Raw genomic sequence first — 25,939 nt, forward strand, 5'->3', positions numbered from 1 at the left:
CGTAACAACTGAATGCAGAATATTTATTACACCAGACCTTTGCATACCAAGATCTTAGACAGAGTTGAATCTTTATACCCAAAAACAATATTTCAAAACAACAGAATAGACAATATATATATCATTTTTCCCATACCAAGGCTTATTTTCAAAGGAAAGATAAAATACCTTCTTCATAACGGAGAAGTAAAAATTCTGTGCCTATGGTGAACCTTTTCTCTATCTGTTACTTCAGCTACCACTGCCATTTCCAATAAATGAAAACATCACAATGACTTAAATGAAATAGCTTCTTTTCTGTGTGTGTGCAAACTCCAGTAAAAGAAAACAAATCCCATAGGAGAGATTGTCTCCATGTTTCATTCTTTCCCACTATCTTCCTCACTTCATTTTAGCATATATTCCCTTCATTCACTCCAACCTGCCTCGCGCAGTCCCATGCCTCCACTGCTTTTACTTTGCTAATTCACTCTTTCAATCCTCACATTCTCCAGTTGTGTTTTTTTTTTATACTAATTCACACCAACAGCCAAAACACAATTTATTGCCCAACACTTCCCCATCTATTCTGTTTGCTTCTAATTATGCCTAATTCTTCTCTCATCAAACTCTTACGCTCAGTCGATACTACTTAGCTGAGCCAAACCTCTGTTGCCCAGTAGTCAGTCAGTCCTACAGCTCCCCATCTAAACCAATTCACTCCTGCATTTAACAACCTACACATCGACTTATCTCCTTCAAATCAATTCACCTATTACTGCCCTCATTTCACGTTTTCTTTACTGCAATACAGACCTCAGCTCCCTGTTGACTCTTTCAGGTTTTCAACCACAGTGACCTCACTCAGAGTTTTGGGAAGAAACTCTGCTGTTTGATACATTTTTATTCCACCATCCAAAATATATTTTGTGAAAGCTGCGAGTTTAAGGCATTTCTAGTATACTTTTTCAGGCTGTAAAACCCTCCTAAAAGGTCTTGCTGGAAAACTCCCTGCAATTAACAGAACTGCTCCTGTGAACAACTGCCAACTCTTGCACGGGACTTGCAATCTGGACTTCTCTGCTTTTATGCACGGTTGTTAAATTAATTTAATCTAGAGCCTAGACACTGCTGTGTACCCTAACATATTATGATACCTTCTTGTGTTAAATTCTGTTCCTATATGTAATTATTTAATTTTATTAACCAGTGCTAATAGACAGTAAAAAGTGAGTATATTGGTACAAAAACAATGCTTACAAGAAACATCCATTAACTCTATACTTGAATGGCCGGGCAAGTTATATTACTATAGCCTGACAAGAAGAACTTTATTCTTTTATTCACTTTGGAATATCGTGTCACTTTATAAATAAAATATTTCAAGATGGCTGCTGACATTTCTGGAAGAAAAAAAAATTAATACCTTACTGCATAATAAAATGCTTTCACGCTACCAAAAATGAGGCCAGTACTTTGACACACTGTACACCATTACGATAGCATTTCTAGAATTCTGCTTTTTGTAGCTAGGATATGAAGTTGATAAAGACCTTTAAAGAAGATTGGATCTATTGTTTATGAAAGAGGTATGGGAGTTGTGTTTTGTGTTTATAATTAGAAATAGCTATTAACTTAACTAACCAAAGCCTTAGCAGATACTTGCCAGTTTGGGGAATATGTAATAAGTGTTTGCATACAAATGATTCATTTTTGTTGCTGAGCAATAGAATATAGTTTGATTCACATTGAGAGCCAAAACTACAGATCTCACCAAAGGACTTCATATATTTTCCTCAGTATAATGCTTGTATGTCTAAAATCTTACTAGTTACCTCTTTCTATCAAAACAAGTGATCTCTGCATGTATTTTAAACACCTGTCTTGCTCTACAAATTGGTTTCATACCTATGTAAGATGTATCTGGGAATGAATGACAGTTTTATCTTACAGTTTACAGTTCATAGCCTTGTGTTGCATTATTCTCATTTACTGGGCTAATGTTTGCTGTAAAAATCCCAGCAGAGAAAATGGACAACTAATTGCATTGTGTTTTTTTTTTTTTTCTTGTTGTTGTTGTTTGATTTGTCTGTTTGTTTTAATGGACTTCAAAGGAGAATAGCTCTTTTTTCACTGCTGCCACTGGAACTGAGTAAAAATAAAAACAAACCCTGACCTTCAAGAAAGGACTAAACTTTCCAGCCAGAGGAAGCAGAAAGAAACTGCTTTCCCAAAAAAAGACACATGCTGCAGAAGCAATAATTGTCAAACACAGTGAAGGTGATGGACACTTATGAGTCACAGTCACTTGCAGAAGTGAGACAACTCCTTTCCTATTCTACAATGTTCTTCCTACCTGTGATTACTCAACGTTGGATATCAAGAACTGGTGCTCAAATGTATCGACCAGTCTTTCAACTAATGTTTTACTGAAGATGATTTACAATATGAGCTATTTTGATTTCTCTGTAAAACACATTAAAGATCTGATTTTATTGCTGAAAGTTAACCTGCACTTCTGATACTCAGCCTTATTGACAGAAATGTGAATTTAAACTGAGAACTGTAAGATAGAAAAACAGGGATGGCAGAGATGAGTATTTTTGAAGGTCTCTTTTCTGGTTTAATTTTATCTTGACTTCAAAGTGAAAATGAGAATAAATGTATTCCCTCCTTTCCACCCAGCCTCAAAATTGCAACTTTCTTTACTGGTTATAGAGCCCATACTTTGCTACCAATTTCAGAAACACCTGCTGCAACACAAATGCCTCAATATATGAAGTGTTCACTTTTTAATGGGGCCGTGCATGGGACTTGTCACCAAGGAAACTGGCTCACTGCTCTAATGACACAACTTGAACTGGTTGCGTGTTCTTATTGGAGAAAAATCTCAACCTTTTCTTGTATTGCTACAAGTTAAAACTTATGGAGAGAACCTACATAGATCAGGAAATCTGCCTGTTACCAAGGACTGACTGAGTTTATTTGCAAGCAGTAAAAGAGTGAGACGAGAAGGAAGAAACAAATGTTCTTGACAATGATGGCTCCTCTCTTAGAATGATCCTTCACTACCAGTCCCATTGTTAACTAGGAAGAAAAAGGATGGAAAGTGATGGCACAACTCCTGGGGCCAAATAAATATATATATATATATATATATATATATATAAAAAAACACTCAAAAGCATCTTGATCCACACAGCTCCTTAGTTAAACTGAGCAACTTCCCATCTTGACCTGAGTTTCCTACTCTAAGGAAAAAGGGTCTGCAAAATAATTGTCTTGTACAAACTGGGAGGCCAAGAGTAATCAAGAGCGACTGAAGAGACATTAAACTGTATTTGCATGTTATAACCATGTTAAATTAAGAAATACTAGGTGAATCGATGATTTTACATTTTCACGGTAGGCAATCTGGCATTTTGACCATCTCCTACAGCCTTTTATATTATCTGCAAAAGGGGGATGGAAATAGACCCATCAGAAAATGTACAGCACATTTAAAAGCTCTTTGTAAAGCCCTTAAATTTGCTGTAACATTGAACATGCCTTTGTTCAACATAATCTGCATTTATTTCAGAACACAGTTCTGAGCGTTGAGTGTTTATAAAGGAAACAGATCTATTCCAGCTAGGTCTGAACAGCAACACACAAGTCCTTTATGGCTGCTACTATCAGTCTACTTGCTTTAAATTACTTCCCCACACACTTTTAAACCACGAAATGGAGAACATGTCTTGTACATGTGAAGGTAACAACATACTACATCCTCTCCCTCATATGTTTCAACAGTTTTCCATACAAAACATCAGTATTGCCTGCTTTAACATTGTTTTCTCATCCAGCATTAAACATAAGTTCCTACTTCATTCAGAGTCAACTATAAAAGATCAGAAGCCCTCAAATGCTTCAAGGGCTGACTGAGAAGCATTCACTTCTAGTCCAGCACACAAGACATTATTCCTTTCAGAGGCACTGCACTGTAGAGGTCACTCTGAAGGCAGAAAAAAAAAAAAAAAAAAACAAAAAAAAAACAAAAAAAAAAACACACACACAAAAAAAGACCAAAATCTACTTGATGGAAATATGCTCATTAACACCTATTTTTGAGGCCTGTCGAACAATTCATAGGAATGAACCTTGCAAGAAAAGTCTCACTGTCCTTATGGAGATGTTAACCAATATAAATCAAGGTATTTGAAAGTGAAGTTGATTTTTTTCCCCTTTAAGGCAAAACTCAATAATGAAGACAATAAATACAATACATGAAACCTCTCAGTGTTATGGAACTGCAGTATGACATAGCAGTTTTATTGTGCATTACACCAAGAAAAACACTTTGAGTTGTCTTAGTCCTGGAACAATATAACACTGAGATACTTCAGTAGGGTGAGTTTAGAAGGATGTGTTTCTGTAATACTTTCAACATTACCCATAATCTGGGGGAGAAAATTATTTCAATTGTACTCTGAACACTGATAGGCTTCTGCTGAGGATTGCCTCAAAACTGAAACAGTAAGGAAGCGCAAGTGAAAGCTTCCTTTATGGAAGCTTTCCATTCCATTCCATTAAGGAATGCAGAAAGCAAGAACACAGTGAGACAACTATAGCTTTCTAAAAACAATTGACTCCAAGTATTTTAGTTGAAAATTGTCACTGAAACATCCACATAAGAATAGTACCTTTTTGCAACAGAACTTCCTGCATTATCTCAGCATGGTAATAAAATTTTAGATACCTAGGATATTTTTATTTCAACAATCATCAGTGCTTGGCAACAGTTCTATTGAAAGATAAATATTGTATAATGTCTCTACATAGTTTGATGAGTAGATCAATCAATTAACATGGCAATAAATTAGCTTCATTACCATGTTTCAGGTATTATGAGGTGCTTTACTAATTAAAGTCACATATTTAAGCAAATGCTATTCCCAGACTGTTCACGTAAATTATATTCCACTTTATCAGAGTGCTCGCTTACTATTACAGACCATGCCTGAGATTTGCTAAAGAGATAATGAACTCTTTCAGTGCCAAGCTGGTAACATAGGCTGGTCTTCAAAGGATGTAATCAGGTAAAAATCTGGCCACTGGCCACAACAGTTTAGAACCTATTACATGAATACTATCATTTACTCTATTAGAAGCCACATATATATATGTACAATAGCTTTAATAAAAGTGTCATGCCATTACCAACTCTTTTTTTTTTTTTTTGACAAATTAATCTATTCAGAATTGCATTTTAAAACTTCCTTACTTCACACAGATATTGTTTGGCAGTATTTCAAGGTTTAATTATTTGCTTTTGAATGTTACTGTTTATCAGATAAACACCTGCACCACCAGCAGAACACTGGGGCTGCATATAGCATGAATTCCATTGACAGGACATTTTGCTGTCTTATTACCAAATACCCCAAGAACTTTCTGGCTGCAACTGCAGACTGAACATGTGCTACAGAATGAGCAAAACAAAATTCCAAAATAGAATCATGCTAATAGTATTTCTCAAATCACTTATGCAACTGAAGTAATCCCCTGTTATCCCCACACACACAACTGATGCAGCAATGCCATGTCTCCTAACTACATCAACTCAGTGACTACTCATCACTCCCGTAGTCATATCAATACCTGAAATCCAAGCTAACATTTTCTTCAGAATAAAATCATAAAATAAAAACTTCACTGCTGGGTTGACATATTTGTATGTATGTGTGCAGGCTTTCGTTTAGTTAGGTTAGATATAGACAGCCTGGAATTCACTTAAGAGAAGGGATTCCTATCATTAAATGAATAGACTCTGTGTTAACTACTATTTCTGCTATTTTACTTACATGATACAGAAACACAGCTTACAATTATTTTGTTTTCTCATAGGAACATCTTTTGTAGCTTTTCATCCAGAAAGACTAGTTAATTAAGTGCTTTACTGCTGCTATAAATATATTATTATCAGTCCAGCTAAGAAAGTCATAAAGGGAGAAAATAATTGCAATACTTCAGAAACCTCTCAGTAGCTATAAAACTGATTTCCTATCAATCATAAAGTGAGAGAGAGAACACTGGAACATGGCATAACCAGATAAGATTGCAAAAGACATTTTTCACCTCACTTCAGATCGAGATTTAAAGTCCTGCAAAAGGAAAAGATACTTAAATTCTCTAAAACTTAAGGCAAATTAAGTTCCTTAAACTTAAAACACTTAAAAAGTGCCCATATCTGCTGTATAATACACTAACATCTCTTGAGAAACAAAGGTACTGAATGAAATATAACTGATAGACAAAATATTTTGAAAGTAACTTTGAAAATGTGAATTTTCAATTTCAACTCAGATTCATTATCTGTAGGAACCTTTTATGCTTGAAAGCAACATTTTAACACTAGCAGTATTGTAGAGCAGGTATCTTTTTCTCTCTCGTACCTTTAATATACCAATTTAAATGCTCTCAATGGTGATGAGAACACTGACAGTTCTAAGTGAAATAAAGATAAGAAACCCAACAAGACAAATTCCTCAAACCACACAGAAAACATCTATTCTTCCACATTTGAATTTCGCAGCCTGCAAGACCAAAACCAGATACTTGACTTACCACACTGTTCAGTTCTAAATAAATATTATAGCAATATTTACAGGGCAACTTCTTTGCTCTAAGTGGCTGACTGGTTGGTACTGAAGTTCGCCTGACAATTCGTACCCATGATCACTCTACCATTATCAGAACTTTACCTTCCAGAAGGGAGGAAACATTTACAAAATGAGAAGGAAGGGCAGAAATTGTGAATTTTCGACAACTTAGCATAAAAGACAGGTGATTTAAAGACAACCAACACAAAACAAGCAAGGAACACAGATTTTGCTATTAAATAAATAATGTCATCCAGTGAAACAAAGACAACATATTTTTTGAACATTATAATCTTCTAATAATCATTGAGAACTGATGACTCCTCTGGTGTTCAAACACATCACATAGTCAGCAGTTTGTAAGGACCTACTCTAGTCTTTGTTTTCTGATGATTTAGTGAGTTAGTTCTCTTTTCCTTAAAGCATATGTTTGAGCAACTACCAGGAGAGAACAAGTGTCCAACACTGTATCTCAGAAGAACAAAGAAATAATAGCCAAGAAACTCTTTTAACATGTAGCTGTAGCCTAGAAAGTTAGATAAAATGTAAATACTTGGCACAGCTGATCTATGAAAATACTCACAAAATTGTATCTACACCATTCGTGCATATGTTTTAATACAAACATATGCATTGTTAAAGCAATAGAGTCAACCAAGTGGCACTATTCTTATTTGAATAGCATAGCGCAGCTAAAATGCCTAGTATGTGTTTTAGTAGTTTCATGCTGTTTAGATTTTTGTTTGTTCATATGTAACATCTGTTTGACCAGCTGTTTATTTAACTAACTCTTCTTTGTGCAGTGTTTATATAAAACACAAATCAAGTTAAAATAGCAGCCTGAGATTTTGGGAATCACAGACTTACAGAGTATTTAAGTACTTCTGGAGGTCTCCTAGCCCATGCCCCTGCACAAGCAGTGTCACCTAGAGCAGCTTGCCCAGCACTGTGTTCTATCAGGCCTTGAGTATCTCCAAGGCCAGGGTGTCAACGACTTCTCTGGGCAACCTGTTACAGCACCACGTCACTTTTTCTTTTTACTGTAAAAGCTTTTTCTTACATTTCTTCTATTTCAATTTGTGCTTATTATGAGGATAACAGGAGGAAAACCTTCACCTTCTGAGAAATACAGAAGCCACTCAAAAATGAAACACTACAACATTCTGTTGAGTTTGTTTTTAGAACTTCTTACAGCCTTTTACATACTTGAAATCATATAGTCTATTACAATTTTTATGCATAATAATTTAACCTTAAAGACTTAACTACATGTGTAGGAATTGTGACACTTGATTCCAAAGATATATATACTTATATTCTTATATAATACATGCATTTTCAAAGATCTAACTTGTGTGATATTTTCAGAGAGACTGATAAAAATGTGATTAAAACACAAGTGTACTTGTTATAACAAGTTTTATTTATCTGTAACATACCAAACATGAGCGCAAATAAAGTTAAATTTAAGTATCAACAGACAGGGCTTCACCAGCTAGCAGATGCAGCAACCTAATTCAGCAGTGCCAATTCTTGATTTAGGTTTTGCTCTGCATGGACTCCAAAAATTTAAGTTACAGTGTCAATTTTATTATTAAAAAGAATGTATCATTCAGCATGTAAACAGACAAATTAGCAGAGACAGAATCTCTTATTTACATTGAGACATAAAAGTGGACTATAACGGAAATTATTTGACCAAACTTGTGACTGAGCTTATGCACCAGTAAAACTGAAAAAAATATACAAACCAAGATTACAAATAAAATTGACATCAGAAAGAGTACATTAATGACAGTTCACAGATAAGGAATCAAAACCAATTACATTACTTTGATTAACCACTAGCATTTCATACAACAATGAAGAGAACTGCTAGCAAGCTGATTCAAATCATTTTACTGCAAACTGTTAACTGTATCTGAGTTTCAAAATAAAATTAATTTTTTTCTTTGTAACAGTGGCAAGCTATTTCATACAGATCAATCAAAATGTTTTGCCTCATCAGACCTGTGCCCAATTGTATGAAATTACTTCACTCAAGCTGGGGAAAAACCCCAAAGGAACAACTCACAACAAAAAAATATTTTGCATATTTCATCCAGTGCGTAATAATCACTGGTTTCAGTTTTAAAGATAATTTTGTTTTGTGTTCACCACCATTGTATTCTAGGAAGGAGATGAGACTTAAAGTGATTAATTAAAACTAGGCTTGTAATTTCTGTCAATAGGATTCCTAATCAGACAGAACCTTTATCAGATTTTTCATTTTCACAACAAGAAGAAACTCTTTAAGACCACTTTTTTATTATTTTATATATTTCTTTACTTCCTAATAGACAGATCTAATGCCACAAGGGCTTTTTTTGCATACTAAGACTAACTTTTTTCTCCCAGACTGAGGTACCACTATTCTCTGTAGCAGAGTTCAAAGAATAATATCAACGCGAACTCTTTCATTAAAAAAGATGTAACCCTTCAGGAACCATACAGTTACAAAGCATAAATTCAGTAGATCAGAATTATCATTTGTATTTACAATGTTTTATATTAAAATATTACTAAAACTAATAGAATAAATGCAGGTACAAATGTTACAACTGAATAATTAAACAAACACTTCACAATATCCAGCATGTTCAAGGTCTCCTGTTGATGAAGCTCAAAATCCAGCAAGGAAAGACAATACTGGAGAAGTTGGCAACACGAAGTAGAATAGAAATACTTTTTCTTACTTACCAGTTGTGCCAGGTTGTGAAACTCAAAAAATACAGGACATTGACAATTCAAATGATAGCCTAGCTATGATGATACTGTGATACTTTCTAAAATATGGTCCATCATTGTCTGAAAGATCTATGTATTATTTAAATAATTTTGTTGTAGCTGTATAGAGCCTGATATCTCAGTAGAAATATGGATTGGAAAAAAAAAAAATCACCTTTTCTGCTGTAGATATAGTTATTTTCCTCAATGGCTAAAGTTCCTTTCCCAAATTCCACTAACATTCCCAAATAAAATTATACAGTCTAGTTAAGAGAGAATGCTGACAGATCTATGACTTGAGAAAAAGCTCCAGAGAAATAATTCACCAAAGTGAATACAGAATCACACAACCATTTAGATTGGAAGAGACCCCCAAAATCACCTAGTCCAACATATACAAACAGAACCTTTTTGCCATATCTGAATATGAAAGAATTTTCTTTAGCTTTCTATAATCTATTGCTTCAATGTGTTAAGAATTATGAAATTGCCAAATGCAAAAAAAAAAAAAAAAATTGAAGAATTAAGTAGTAGTCCTCTTGCAACTTGTGTTACAATATTATCTGAAGATACTTAGCATCAATGCAATGCATTACATTGGTATTTACAAAGTGTTGACAAAAGGCATTGACAAATTTCCTTGAACAAATTTCTTTCTTTAAAATAACTGCCTTGTTTAATACACAAAAACATGAGATCTAAATTCTATTTACACACTTGTAAAATGGCAAAGATCAACTCTCGGAAAGCAAGTTCATTGTTTAGGACTGAGAAACAAAGGGAAATTGTATTTAGAGTCTCTCAGCCTCTTACGTTAAAAGTAGGAAGGGAAAAAACACTGTTCTTGAAGTATCACTTTTCAGTTTCTTTTAATCATCTTACCATTGTTAGAGAATAATTTGATTGCAGTATTTTTTTTTATTTTGCTTTGAAAAGTAGTATAATTGCTTTTACATCATTCCTATATTGTCTCAGTTTATGAACTCACAGAATTATAATCTCACATAAACCACTATCATTTTGGTAAAAGCATGCATATAATCCATCACAGTTCAAGTAACGAACTGCTGCTATGGACATGTTTTTCATCAGTTAAGGCAAAAGCTTCAAATTAATATTTCTAACTACAGTAGCCATTGCATTTCCTAATCTAATAGCTTCTGTTTTAAATTACTGTCCACTTTTCTCCTATTTTAATATTTGTTTTGTTGCTGTCTTTATGAACCATTGTAATGCTAAGATAAAGATCGCTACTACAGCAACTCAATGTATCCTTGGAAACAAATCATAATTTACTACCCCACATGGCTCAAAATTTAACTTCGTTCACAAGTTTTTCCTTCTCACTGGTTGAGGAGGAAAAACTAACTAGCCCTAACTTCCAGATGTTATTCTGCATTACTCCTTGTCTGTGTGGAACTCAAGATTATTAATTATAATGAACAAAAGAAACAATGGGAACTTAAGTAACAATTGTTAAACCTCTATGTAGATACCATTGAGAATTTTTCTTGCTCTACATCTAAAACAACAAATTATGAAATGAAGTTGACATGGAATTATCAGTTCACTACTTCACACAGCTATAATTAACCATCTTAAAAATAAATATAATTGGAGAGGAAAAGCAAAAAATATTTGATTTGAAACTTCAGTCACAAATGTATTCTGTACTGTCCCCCCTCTTGTTTAAAAACAAAATACAGCATGATACAGTCACTTTAAAGTGACTTAACAAATTGTCATTTATTGGCCTCTCAACTGGAAGTACTCAAAACCATTTCAGTCTTTACAGCCCTTAGTAAGATTTTACACAATAGATTCTTAAGAACAAGAAAAAGGTAAGTCTCTTGAGATATTTGCCTCTACAAACACTTTTGGTATTTATGACAACCACCTCAGGGTGTCTCCTCAAATTGATTTTGACTTTTTAAAATCCAGGAAAAACTGAAAAAATGAGTGCCACAAAATCTTAGCATTCTTCCATTTATCTATTACAGTTCTAATAAACACAGCTGTCCTGAAGTTAAGTTTAAACTTGAAAATCTAAAACCCTGGATAAGGCCATCAAGTAGTACAGCTAAGTATGTATGCTTCTACTGAAACATACTGATTTTAAATGGGTCTTGATTCTGCAAATTGATCCATCCATGCTTGCACAGTGCCTGCGTAGAGGCTTTTGAACAGCAAATTTAATATGGCTTACTAGGTATGAATAGGTATTCATAATTTTGCATTAATATTACTTAAACAGCTCTAAATATCATTTACAAATAAGGAACTGTTTATAGCAAGTGATAAGATTTTAACAGATGATATCCTGATATGATTCTGTATCAAACGGTTTGCTTTCAGATTCTTAACAGATGACTGTGTTAAACTATTTCTGGACGTATTCAGTGCTAACATCAATGAAGTCAGAACATACATCAGCAGATTGCAAAGTTCAGCTAGAAAGAGTTCAACAGCTTGACTTTTTAATTTGGTAAGTACACTAACAGTGATCCACCCTCAATCCCCAAAATAAAACTGAACACAAAAACACAAAACCCACACAAACAAAAGCAAAACAAAACTTAAAAAGCCAAAATAAAAGAGAATCAGACACTTTTGAAAGCTTTACACAGTGATTTTTGTCTAAAACTACCATTTAAATAAACAAAAATTAGTATATATATCATATATTCCTTTAAATATTACAAAAATGCTCAAAAGCATTTATAATCTGAACAGGTGCCTTCTATTAGAAAAGCACTTTTTTTTTTTTTTTTTTTTTTAATATTTGGTAGATACTGGCAGTGTATTTTAAATCATGATGAAACAGGCTTAATATTTGCTTGACTACTTGACAGATACTTACACAAAAAAGGGCATCAGCTGAATAAGAGTCTCTTTTTTGGGATTGGCTGTGAATTCTGGCACAGTTTGAATAATTTTGTTCATTACATTCCTTAGGTAATTTTGTAGCTGTTTGCGTCGCTCTTCTACAAATTTTGCATCCTAAAAATAAAAAGGAAAAAATATAAACAGTGCAAAGAATGTTTTGGTTTTGTTTTCCAATTCCATAATGTCACTAAATAGTCCTAATAAGTATCAAATTCAATCTTCTGATGATCTGTATATAGCATGCCTATACAAATATGTTAGCAATATGTAAAAACAAATCAGAAAACCAACACCTTGACTCCGCACTTGATAAAAGAAAATCACACAACCTAGTAAAAACCCCTTATCATAAAAACACCCACTGATGCTGACTTCTCTCCTTGGCAGAAGGTCTCTCCTACGGACTAAAATTCTTTTTGTAGTAGTAGGTCTCCAGAAGGTACTACAGTCTTAGCAAGGCAGTGCGTAACAGTGCAACAGAGTCAGTGGCCATTTATGCAATCTCTTTTGAGATCCCGAACTACTAGTCTTTGCAGAAGGAAATACCAATTTATCATTCCCACAATTTATTCATAATTCATACTTTTCAGAGACTGGGCACACAAACCCCCAAATGGGTTCATATTTCTCTACATTTTTCTATTATTAATAAATCATTATCTTACAGAATTTTTATACAGTAGATTGTTTTTAAGGACTATATCACAACTCCAATAAAATTGTTTTATTGATGTTCCTATGGTACTTTAGATCTCAGTATTTTATAGGATATTGGCCCTGTTAAATAAAATAATTCTATATACTTCACATTCTGCTGGGGGACTTACAGATTAAAAGCCTAATAGCTAGCACAGCTCCCCATATTCTGGAATTTACATCTAACTTAACTTCCTGTGAGGATTCATAATTACAGTGAACTACAATATAACGTCTATCCATATATCACTCTCACAGAGGACTACAAAGGTTTCCAATGAAACCAGGTGCTGCCTGCTTTGTGCGGAAGCCAGTAAGCTGTATCTCAGAAATGCAGGCACTCTGTTCACCTGGTATAAATGTCAGAGTATGTTCTTTAGGCACAAAGCCAAAATTATTATTAGACAGTTAAAGCTCTCAAAGGAAGACTATTTTCTATAAAATTTGTCTGTCCCACCTGTGTTATTTGTGTAAGAAATACTATTGAAATCATTTTTTTTCTTGCAAAAGAAGTGACAACTCACCAACAAAACACCATAGATGCATTTGATATGCTACTAAAGAATTTCAGTGTATTAAAAAGGTTCAAGCCATGCAGATCGGAAGGTTATTCCTTCCTTAGGTTAAACAAACACATCATCAAAACAGGAAAGCTCCTTAGAATTCAGGATGATCACTGTAGAGTTTCTAGAACCCTTACTGACATTTTCTTCTTGTCTCTCATTAGAAGTTAGCAGGAACAGCAATATTTTTAAAGAAAGAAGAGAATGAATCTGAATGACATTTCTTAGTGCAGTACTTCATATTCATAGATTTACAACAATTACAATGTTAACTAAGGTATGTTAGCAAATATTGGCAACCAAGACACATTCTACAAAGGCTTAAACTTATTTTAAGCTTCAATGTGTATTTTCTGTCTGATAACCATATATATGTTAACATTTTGGAATTTTTAAAATTTTCCATTAGTGCAGCAAGCAATCTACTCAGTTTAGCCATGGCTTAGCTTAGACGAGCCTTTCACAAGTGGTTGACATTTCCACCATTGTCGTTATCTGAGTGTAGGATTAAAACAACATAACAGATTTTTAATTCCATTAAAATCAGGGACAAATTATCAACTGAATTCATTATATCAACTGTTTTCTTAATCATTTGGGTAAAATGCTAAATTAACAGAAACTGACACAGGAGGACTCCAGTTGCAGTGCTTATACTCCATAGATCCTGTTTCCCCAGACTAAAATCTCTGAACAAACACATACCATCATCTTAGCATCCCTTTCCCAAGTTATGGTTATAAAATACAATGTACATAAAGGTATCACAGAAATACTATACGAATCCTGTATATTAAAAAATAACCCCAGTTATGATTATGTAAGGAAGTCTTTTCTTCTAGTCTTTTATTGGCAAATGAATATTTAACAACATGTAATTGTAATTACTGTAAGGTACCACTGAAGACATTCATCCTTACAGGTTTCAAAAAGCTAGTCAGTGCTCATCTTCTTTAGTTAAGCTCACAAAACTTCAAAATACCTTTTGTTCCTTCTATTTTCTAGATATGAACTCACATTGATGTCCAATCCTGTTTGACATTCTAATGTTACATTAATGCATGGAAGAATCAAGATCAGTACAGAAGTAAAAAACAAAACAAAACCCCACAACTATGAGTTATAGAGTTTGCTATTTCTTTTCTAACAGTCACAATGTTTTTCAGCAACAGTTTACTACACACACATGCACACCCCCCACACAAATCCTGCAACAAATGCTTCTGGTATTAATTGTTTCACTGAAAAATGAAGAACTGAAGAAGCTTGAGAACTCTTGGAAACCAATACTTAAAAGAAAAATCTGCACTGTTGAGACTTCATGCAATGCACTCCACTGTCACTCCCCAGCCGAGTACAGTTACTGCTCAAAGGAACAGAGCAACAGCTTGCTTGCGCCCCACCACACTGACGAAGTCTGGACAAGAGTGCAGAACAGAAGTCTATACAAGCTGTTGGTTAACGTTAAAGCAAAAATTGTAATATGTGGTGACACATATTAGAATAAAATAAAATGCTAATAATAAATAAAAACAACCCTAATGCAATATTTTAATAGATAGTTGATACAGATTTTTTTCCCCCTCTTTTCACTAAGATTTGCATTCCTATTGATTCCTTTGCCTAGCTCAAGAAGCAGCCTTGCCTTCCATATCTTTTCACTGCAAAGGTTTCAAGTATCACATTGCCACGTTGCTAGGGACACTGATTTGCTACTATCAGCTGCATGAGGCAGAAGACATCATAGGGTGTCATGCAGAGGAGATCTCAAAGAAGAAAACCTTTGTGGAACAACTTAGTTCTGAAAGCTTTAAGTACAGGAGTAGCAGTGATGTTTGGCCTGGGAGGCCGTTCCAGGTTTGGTGTGATCCCTTTTCCCTGATCCTGACTGCATATAATGGACATGTAAGGAGCATCACTTTGCTCCAAGAGCCTGCTCCCAGCACAGACACAGCCTCAAGCCTTGAGTCCTTCCAAAGAACTGGCCTCATCCCCCACAGCACTTCCTTGGTTCTCCTTTTATCAGGTCACTCAATGTTGTTTACAAGCCCACAAGAAAATCTCCGTTTTACAGTACTGCAATCATTAGCGGTTCTTCAGTTCTTAAGGTTTTTTGGTCACAAATCCTCAGCAACAGTATTTGCAGTGAAGTCATTGCAATTATGTTAAAATTTGCTCTTGTGCAGAAGCTGCTCTCTTTTAGTCCCCCGTGTGTGCTGCACATGTATTTAAACCAACACATTCTCTTTCTCAGGCAGGACCACTTGGTAATAAACACAGGAGCAAAATGCTGAATATAGGTATTTTATATCACTTATGGCTAATGTAAAGAATCTCATTAACTAAAGATAATAACTGCACAAAGCAGTTTTCTAATTAAACTGCCAGAACATGATTGGGGAATGCATTTTTGCTGTTTACAGCTAATCCTATTAGGGCTTATAATATAGCTGTTTTTCTGCCACTTATTCAAGCGAAATAAAGAAAGTCTCAGGAGTGAAACTCAGCCTGAAAACAGTTTAAAAATGCTCCTTTAGCCTGATATAAAAATGATCTCCAAAACCAGTACAGAGCAATCTCTACCACGAAATTCGGTATGTGTACTGTTGCCCACTATTCTCACCAGAAGCAATGTAATCTGGGGTCAAAACAACGCAGCTGTAGGTCTGTACTTTGTCACCACATGTGTGGCACAACAGCAGGTTGGCTACTCAGAGGAATTATTTTGCCATTGTTACTGCCAAGTAGCAGCAGTGATAAAGAGTTCTTGTCACAGAGTAGTAAATAAAGCAATTGATAGCAGAAAAACACAATTGGTTCAAAGCCTGGCCAGCTTTTTCAGCCTCAAATTATAAAAAGGTAACTGCAACCCTCTTTTCATTGGACCCAGTTATCTGCAACTCCTACAGGACATTCTTATACATTTTCACAGCATTCAAGGTTAATTTTTTGGAAAATAAATGCATGTATTGGAAGACAAAGTAACAGTACTAAATGAAGGTACACATTTTCTCACTGAAGAGAGATCTTAGTGACATGGCTAAAAAGGAGAGACCTGCCCTCAGAAATATGGATGGTACTATTACAAGGATCAAAACTATTTTCTGAAATTTAGGTAAGAGAAACATACAGAAGAAATGGAAAGGGTAGGATGAATAAATAGGAGGTCACAGCCTTACGACAGGGAAAAAGGATTTATTTCTTGAATTGCCAACCTAGTCATTGAACCAGTTAGGTTATGAAAGGAAGATCTTTACTTTGCCTCATCAGTACCTTAAGAAGTCTTTTTAATTGTAGGAATGCTTTATGAATTTTACCTGTCTTTACCACATGCATTGCTTAATTTTAAGAGACAGCACTAACAGAAAACCAAAAAAATGCTATAAAAATAAATTTTTTGAATAATTGCACTGATTTTTTTTTTTTCCCAGAAGCACATACCAAAATGGCACTAAAAACAGCTTTATACAAATTTGGTTCCTATACTTTCAAGAACTGTATCTGTTTATAGAACACAAATTATACATCATTTGAAATTATTACAGAAAAAAAAACAGACGATTCTATAATAAGCTTTTCTCCATTTCAATACAGAACATACTAGATCCTTCCATAACCACTCTGGGAGCACTCATTTTCAAGTACTTTCCTGAGCTAGGCTTAAAGTAAGTCTTCCTGTGAAGATATCTGAACAACAGGCTCCAGTCTCACCAACTGTAAAACCATGAGGCAAGACTAGCTGGCCCTTTCAGTTCTTATAACTCAATTCGGTGATAGACTGAATGTGCCCTCCAAGCTTAATTTGTTAATTTATTTAGAAAGAAATTTAACTATTCCTTGTATAAAATAGCTCCTACCCTATTCGTGATAAGCCCCAATCCTTGAGCCCACAGCACTAGAAGGTGCAAAAGTGTGCTCAAAGCAGACAGGAGCTCTGCTTTTAAGATTTAAGATTTCATCAGAGATAAACACTTTGCACCCACATAACTTTGGTGCAAGAAATTATTTACGGACAGCTACCACTGTTCTTAGTCAAGATGCTGAAACTGTCTTAATACTCTACCTAAGAAGCAGCTCTGATCTGGCTGAAGAGAAAACCTCACATATTCAGTGCCACTTGAGTAACAATCCATGAAAGCATTTGGCATGTAAGAAAGGAACCAGCACTTGCAGGGATGCATTGTCTGTAACCATAATCCATTTTCCTTCCTATTTGATTATGAATCTTTCTGACCGTGTTAAAAGACAGGATGATATGTAATACAGGGACTTAATTATATAAAAAATATGGACAGATTCTGATATACGTCTATAGGGCATCTTGGCCACGTGTACCACCCATTTATGTAAACTTACACTGTAAACTAATTAAATTAAATTAACAAATGGTTAAATGAGACCTAACATACCAGCATGCACCTTCAATTTGTTAGCATATTTTCAGAAAAATAGAACTACCTATACGTTCTCCATAAACCACTCTTAAAATGACTTCCTCGCCCTCAGTTCAAGAGCACATACCTTGATTAACAGTCCACAAAACTTCAGTTAACAAGCAAAAAGGCTTCAGATTGCAAAAGCATCAAAACACATCTGGGAAACTACACTGCTCTTACTGTTCAATTTTTAAATTAGTAGCACCCAAAATATTTTAAGAAATTAGTTTTGACTGAGAATTTTCCAAGCTTCTACCCTGGCAAGAACTATACATTAGCAAACTACTAATATCAAATTACAGATTTCTAAGAATTAGATTATACAATGGAAATCTTACAGACTCATCAAATATTAGAAGATGATGTTAAGCTATAAAACTAAAAAGCAGAGCCTTACAAATCATATTTTCTATTACTGTTTTGCAGGTTTGGTTGTTTTTTTTTTTTCATTTTGTTTTGTTTTTTATTACAAGCCAAGTTCATTCCAGCTTGCAGTTTAAATTGTTTCACACAACTGCTGGTCTTTCAATACACTGTTAGTATGTAGCAGATGGCAAAACATTGATATTCTTCATTATTAATGGGACAGCTCACTTAAGATGTTTCAAACATTTTCCATGGGCTGTTGAAAATGGTATGATTGCCATGGTTACCTGCCATGATTTAGGGACAGATAAAACACGTTTATATTGTGGGTTTGGTGCTGCTGCAATCAATACAAAATGCACTGCTTCCAATGTTCTGAACACTAGTTATCATTTAACTAACCTATTGTTATCATTGGGGAAAAAGCACAGCCCAATCCAACTCCATTAAAATAGGAGGAAATATAGCTTTGGACTTCAATGAGAGCTGCATCAGCCTCTGCCAGAGCACACCATGCATCCCTTCCTAAATACAGCTAACAACAGTGCTATTCAAAGATGAGCCCATAAATGCAGAAATAAACTCAGGTTATTCTGGTGTAGTATAATATTTTTCACCACTTTGGTCAACCAGTCTTAACTAAATGATTGTATCATTTTTTGTTTTGAAGACATCAAATTGCACACCTCTAAGTGAAGATTGAAATAAGAGGCTGAAATGGGAGCTAAACATTCAATTGCTGAGTCATCATCATGACTAAAAAATAGTTAGATTACGATGATTAGTTTTTACATTAACTGATATATTTGCAAAGGTCACAATGAAACCCAATTTGAATGTTTGTTTTTAAGGAAGGAAAAACTCCCCAGGTCCTGACAAAACAACAAACAATCCTGTTTTCTTAAATTCCTTCCCAGTGCAATCCCAGAACCTTGACCTTAAAATACCCAGTATTTTCAACCAAGCAGTATCATCCAGCCAAATTTTCTCAAAACCAGATTTGAGAAAAAGAGTTTAACATGAAAAAAGAAAGCTTGAGAACAAAAGCAGAACTGATCTCTTTTTATCACTGTACTTAATTTCACTGCTAGAAGCACTCAATTGATAACGTTATTCTAACAAAATCCAGGCTCATCTCAATATTTCATTATTTAAAGGCATAAATGCCCACCATGTGTCAACTTGTCATGGAATCAACTGTTCATTAAAAAGCATCAATAGAAAACTGTAGCTTACAGCATTACCCCTAGGGCTTATCTTCCGCTCACCTATTGAACAGGGAAATTGTATTTGTTTTCTCCTTACACCAAGTACATATCAATCTACTCTGCATTTTTATTCAGGAGCTTCTGGAAGCTACCAAAACAGTTCATGAAATTGAGATCCTTTTCTTCGCTAGCCTATACTGCAGTAATAACTATCAGCAACATTATTTAAAATACATCTCAGTTCAGTGCTTTCTCCCCATTGCAGTTTTCTTTCCTCATTTCCTCCTTTTATCAGGTTTGAAAATGCCCTAAAGACCAATAAATAAGACATTAAGAGAAACCGAAACAAAATCCCCCCCAAAAAAAGCATTAGAAACATGGCACAAACAGTGCTTAGCGTACAATATCGTATAAACAAGCTTATAGTGATGCCTTCCCTCAAAATAAAATAAATCATTACAATCAATAATCCAAACCCACAAACAGGTTAACCAAAACTACAAATTCTCTTCTACCTCCTCAGCAAGCAAAAGCAATTGGTTGCTGTATTTTCCACAGAGCTCCATAACAATCATTTCCCTACCATGTTTCCATAGATTAATTCCCTTCCCAGCAAAAACCCTCCAGTAGAACTTATGCCTCCCGGTTCTTGTTGCATGGATCTAGCAAGGCAGGACAAGGGGGTACTTAGAGATGGGTGCAGAAGTGTCAGAGCAGCATTACAGGGAGGTAGGTAGTCAATGCCCTGCTGCCTTGGCTGATCTCTCCCAACACATTTAGCTAAGAGCACAGCAACCTTGCTCAGTTTGTTGATAACCAACAATATCAAGACATCTTAAAAGAGATCTGAAGGTCTTCTAAAGACTGCTAGCTTCTGACTACCATCTACACCTGGAGACCAACATTATCCAAATACTTCTATTTGAAATGTTTTTAACTCTAGCAATAAACACATGATTTTCCAGAAAACAGAAAAAATAATTAATTCAGCATTTGACCATCCCAAATGTCAAATAGTACAGGGATGAAATATGGTCCCTCAACTTCATTCCCACTCAAAAGACTGGATTCTCCTTTAACAGAAATTTTATCTAGATAGCACAATTCAAGTTTCTAGAAATAAATGTGGAATATGTTTCTAGCATTTAACATGATCTGAAGTATTTAATATTCAGTTTTCTCCACTTCAAATTAAAAAAGTAACACTTATTATGTTTATTATCAGCAGTCCCCCTGAAAGGTAGTGAAATTAAAATATGAATATTTATAAAACAACAAATTTCAGAGGAAAAAACAAAATCAAGCATATCGATAGGTACAAAAAGACAGAAAAATTAAGGTAAAAATTTCAGATTCAGAGAAAGGAGGGTTTAGTTTTATATTTGTCATCGGGTGTCTCTCATAACATCTCCCCAAAGAGAAACGTATTAATCCCAGTAACTAGCTAATTTTGCATCACCAACACAATAAGAAATAAATTTAGAAAGTTATTTTTGTATTTTCATTTTATACCAGAAGGCTACTAGAATACCTAAATGACGCATGGGGAGTTATAAAACCACAATATTTTTATCTAGCAGTTGTCCAAGCAGCATGTAAATTACATTACTCCCCCCCAGCCCCCCCAGTGTCATCATGTAAAGCAACACCATCTGAACTGTTTCTACAGGCTTCATCTTCAGTAATTTCTTCAAACAAATTACTTCTCTTAACTGCAGTATTTCAAGACAGGGAAAAGAAAACCCTTGAGAGACAAAACTTTATTTTATAGATCCCAAATATTTTGTGCTCCTTCTAACTAAAGTTCAGCAGCAATTAGTATCTTTTTTTTTTTTTTTTTTTTGTAATTTGAAAATAAAAAGACTCAATTCACAATTGCCATGAAATGTTACACATAAGCACCAAATGAACACCTACATGCACATATGAATTCAGTGAGACATTTTGAAAGAGATGCATAAGTATGAGTTGTCATACTGTTTATCTTTTAAATTAAGCCACCAAAAATAAAATATACTGCCATGCACTGTGCTAGCTTTAGACTTCATGCTGAGTTTTAGGTAACCCAGACATTTCATAGCACAGAACTTCAAGATGAAGCATTTGCTATAAAGTATTTGTAATATAAAAGCTAACCATTTCCTACTGATTTATCTCTCTTCTCTTAGACAGTGACATGACCAAAAAAAACTGAACTCTCTCTCTCTCTTTTTTTTTTTTTTTTTAAGTGCTGTATACATAAAACATCAAGTGAGTCCATCAAGTTTTCCAGGTAAAAACCCAGAGGATCTGCACAAATCCAGGAACCCACTTTGGACACCAACAGTGAAAATGGCTGGCTGGATCACAGACCTGAATCAGTATGGCCATTTATCTCCTCCGATACACTAGGAAAGGGAATTGCTCCTCCTCCGTTAAGGTTTATTTTGAATCTCTAACAAATGTAGTATTTGTTGGCATCACTGTATCATCTCTTCTTGTACTACACTACAATAGCAAATTTAATTGACTATTCTGATTCAACTGGCTTATAATAAAATGTTGTTATAATACACAGTCTTACTGACATTCGCATCACATTTAGTCATACCACAGTTGTTTCTTCTTTTACATTTTTGCCCTATTAATTCATAGGAAATGTATTTAGTTACACAAGCAGCCAGAAATTGTGAACTAACAACAAAAGCTACCCAGCTTTGTTGGGGCTGGTATTGTAACTCACTTTAACAGACAGAAGTAGCTACAAACAGGCTTCATGTGCCACATTATATAATTCAGACTGCATATTGTATACTGTGCTCCTTGTGATGATTCTTATAAAGGTGACTCTAACCTCAAGAGAAAAGCATGACAGAAATATAAGTTATGGAATTGCACTTCACCCAAGACTTAAAATCTGAAATACTCTGTAGTCCTCATTGACGCGCATGCCATGGTGACAGAAAAGAGATGTGCTGTGTCTAGAAATCTTAATTATGGCAAATGTGAAATTCTTTTTATTTCTATCTGTATGGTACTTCAATTAAGTTACCTATTTGTAAATACGACTGTATTTAAATTAATCTGCATGGCTATGCATCTTTGTTAACTGAACTTTCAAGTTATGAAGTAACACAGTGAGCCTAAAGGACAACACTTCCTTTATCACTACAGAATGCTACAAAATCACTGTTATGGAATTAACATTTATGGCTAAATATGTAAAATTAACCTGAGTTTTTCCTGATTTGAACACAACAGAAATGGATCTCTTTCTTTCCTTTTTAATCAAGCTACAGAAAATGCATGTCTGCCAAATTTATATTATGTATAGTTTTTCTAAAACCCACAAGCAAGATAGTAGATGAAAATAACTGAAATAACTAGTTCCACTAAGAAGGCTAAGAAAACCACTAAGAAAACTTTCCACTAAGAAAACCAAAATCTAATCACTTTGAAAATCAAGAATGATATAGAATTTAAGCATATATATTACAACATCCAAAAATCAAATTAAGTAAGCATTAGTGAAAGTAATCTTCAACTTCAAATTACTAAGATATAACTTAAGGATTTATATTTCCAAAGTTTTCTGCCTTAAATAAATTTATTCTATTTCTACAGCAATAGAGAGTCATAATTTTCTACTAATTCTCTGTGAAGACACGGGCTATCACAGCTTAGCGCTAAGAAATATTACTTAGCCCACTGGCCCAAAGGCATTAGCTAGAAGTTCTGCTTTTGTCACTGCTTTCTGAGTCACAAGTCACTATAACAGTTTGACTTTGACAAACTACTTTAACAAAGAATAGTTTCTCTGACCTACTAAACCTCGTAAAGTACAAAAGCACGTGTATCTGTACTTCTGATTTCAATGAAAACCAAATATACTTAAATTTTAGGATGCCTTGAAGTACCCTGCTGAATCAGGGTGCAAAGCCACCCAAGCCTAAAGTGAAATTACATCCTTCCCTAAGATTTTTTTTCCCTAAACACAGTTATTCTGGAGACTCTCTATATCTTTTCGGCATCTTCAGCAACATGCAAACAGACCAGACATTGTTCAGAAAAAAAAATAAGAAGAAGAATACCTGTGCTGGCAGGGGAAAAAAAAAAAAAGAAGCCGTCTGCACTGTTCATGTAAAGACAGAGACAGGGCGTCCACTGACAAACAGGAAAAAGATAAATTCCCTGGTGCATAGAATTTGCAGAATTAAAATATATTCTAGAAACTACCTTCACCTGTATCCCAAATGTTGCCGTTAACGCTGCCATACATGTCTATATTTATGTATTAGTGTGAATATATGAATAGATCTTTTAAGATACATACACATAATACTGACAAACTTTAAAAATAATTACATACACAGAACAGCCTACCATTAGCTTAGTCACTGGGGTGAGAGAGACACAAATCTACTTTATTGGACTGATGTTTGGCCATGGAACAAGCTATTGAGAGCTCACAGACTTCAGCTGCACAGGCTAAAATGATGAATGATGCTGCTCCCAACATTTTCTCCTAGACAGAAAACTTATTTTAAATTTCTGTATTGCTCTTCCTATGCAGTCGAGGAGTCATGGCAAAGTCACTCTTCTAATCTCAGAAAAGTGCTGTGTATTCTTGTGTATTCTTTCCATACTGAATATCCAATATTTTAAAGGAAAGCAAAGGATATCATGCAGTCAAGTCAGCACTCAGCAGAAAGCTACCCGATTCAATTTCTACACACTTAGACAATCACTGAATTCACATCTCTCACTGGAGCAAAGAATCATTTCTATTTTGATATGTCCTCTACTAGGACAATAATACTCTTGCAAGAGGATAATTAGATGTTTATCCAGTTATTAAATCCCATTCTGCATTGGGCAGATTCTAACACTTAATGAAGTAGCAACTGAGATTTTAAGGACATTGCAACATTAAAAAAAATGAATAATGGCTCAGGAAGTACTCACGTATTATTACTTAACCATTAGTTTGAAAGCAACAGTTCAAGAAGGAAGGCACCAACACAGCAACAACAGAGGTCAGAAACTAACTGCAAGAAAATTAAAATTCCTCTTAAATGAAAAAAAAAAAAAAAAGCTATAGTTTTATACAAACGCATACAGGGATCCCTTTGCAATCAAGTGTTATGATTGCATGAAGTTTGTCTTCATGAACTCACAAACTCAGTATTCTCTAGACCTAGAAATGCTTGTGGAACCAAACCAGTCCCTTGGCTTTAAGAACCTGGCAGGAAGGCAGCAGTCACAACAAAAACTTAAACTGCAGTAATGGAAATATGAATTCAAAAGATCCAAAGTACCTGAAGGCAAACTGAAATGCAGAGATCTATTTCTTGCAAGAAAACCATGGTTAGAAATTACAAGTCTTGGTATATACAGCTGCATATAAAATACTTAGGAAACTACCAACCAGGCCGATACATGGACAGAATGTTTTAAAATTACGCAACAAATAGTTCAAATGATAAAAATACAGTTCATAAGTTTTGAATAAAAAGATTTGCAGTTTTTAAAAAAGCAAAGTACAAACATGTATGAGTAACTCCACTGTGACATTTCTCTTACACATGTAACGAGAACAAGTGTTTCTCAGTTTTGCTCAAAATATCAATAAACTGAAGGAAGAATATTTATTCTTGCAAGGACTTCTTATAAAGATCTCGCCAACTACTTGGCAGCAGCACTGAAAGATCATTAGTAGAAAATACACAGTATGGGGACTAGAGTAAATAAGAAAATACATCAAGTTCTACAAGCATTACTGTTAAGATTTCCTATCAGTTTACCCACTTTAGTAATTAACTGTTCAAATTTGATTTAAAGCAACACTTATAAATCGAATTATTCTTTTCATTGTTTTAGATTAGTTCTAATTTGCTACATGCAAATTAAACTGAGACACTGAAAGTAAGGTTAACAACCTGAAAGCCAAATAAACACACTTCTTTGTAATTGAAAAAAGGTTACTTGTCCACAGCAGTATTCTTTCCCCTTCTCTGTTCACTTTCTACTAATTGGTGACTTTATTATGACAGTTTTCTGTACATTAAATATGTTTCCTCAAGTGTTAAAGCCAGTTTCTAATCCTATATAATTTGTTGAAAGATCATGAAAATGAACTCTAAGATCTTTTGTCCTACCTTAATGCTAACAAGCAGAAGGCACAAATACATTAAAAACAGAATAAACTATTAATAAGAATACTAGATTCTTAATCTATTGTCTTATAATTGTTAAACATTGTTAAATATTTTAAAAATTTGTTAATTGTTAAATATTTTCCGATTTTACTGCTACTTGATGACAACATATCAGCACTAAAAAATATTTCATTTTCTCACTTTCCAAATGAGCTGAAATACTGATTTTTGCATTTTCTCTGTCAAACTTCAATTTTGTAT

General features: G+C 34.4%; 1 protein-coding gene across 1 annotated transcript in view; it reads right to left on the reverse strand.

Moving 5' to 3' along the window:
• SNX29 (sorting nexin 29) overlaps positions 1 to 25,939 on the reverse strand; it is a 133,931-nt gene that overhangs the window by 21,546 nt on the left and 86,446 nt on the right. The window contains exon 20 of the mRNA XM_082772164.1: positions 12,247 to 12,386. Within this exon, the coding sequence (XP_082628290.1) occupies positions 12,247 to 12,386 (140 nt within the window). The remainder of the gene's footprint in view (positions 1 to 12,246; positions 12,387 to 25,939) is intronic.

This window comes from Aythya marila (genome assembly GCF_965140915.1).
Source record: "Aythya marila genome assembly, chromosome: 15".
NCBI classification, from domain to species: domain Eukaryota; kingdom Metazoa; phylum Chordata; class Aves; order Anseriformes; family Anatidae; genus Aythya; species Aythya marila.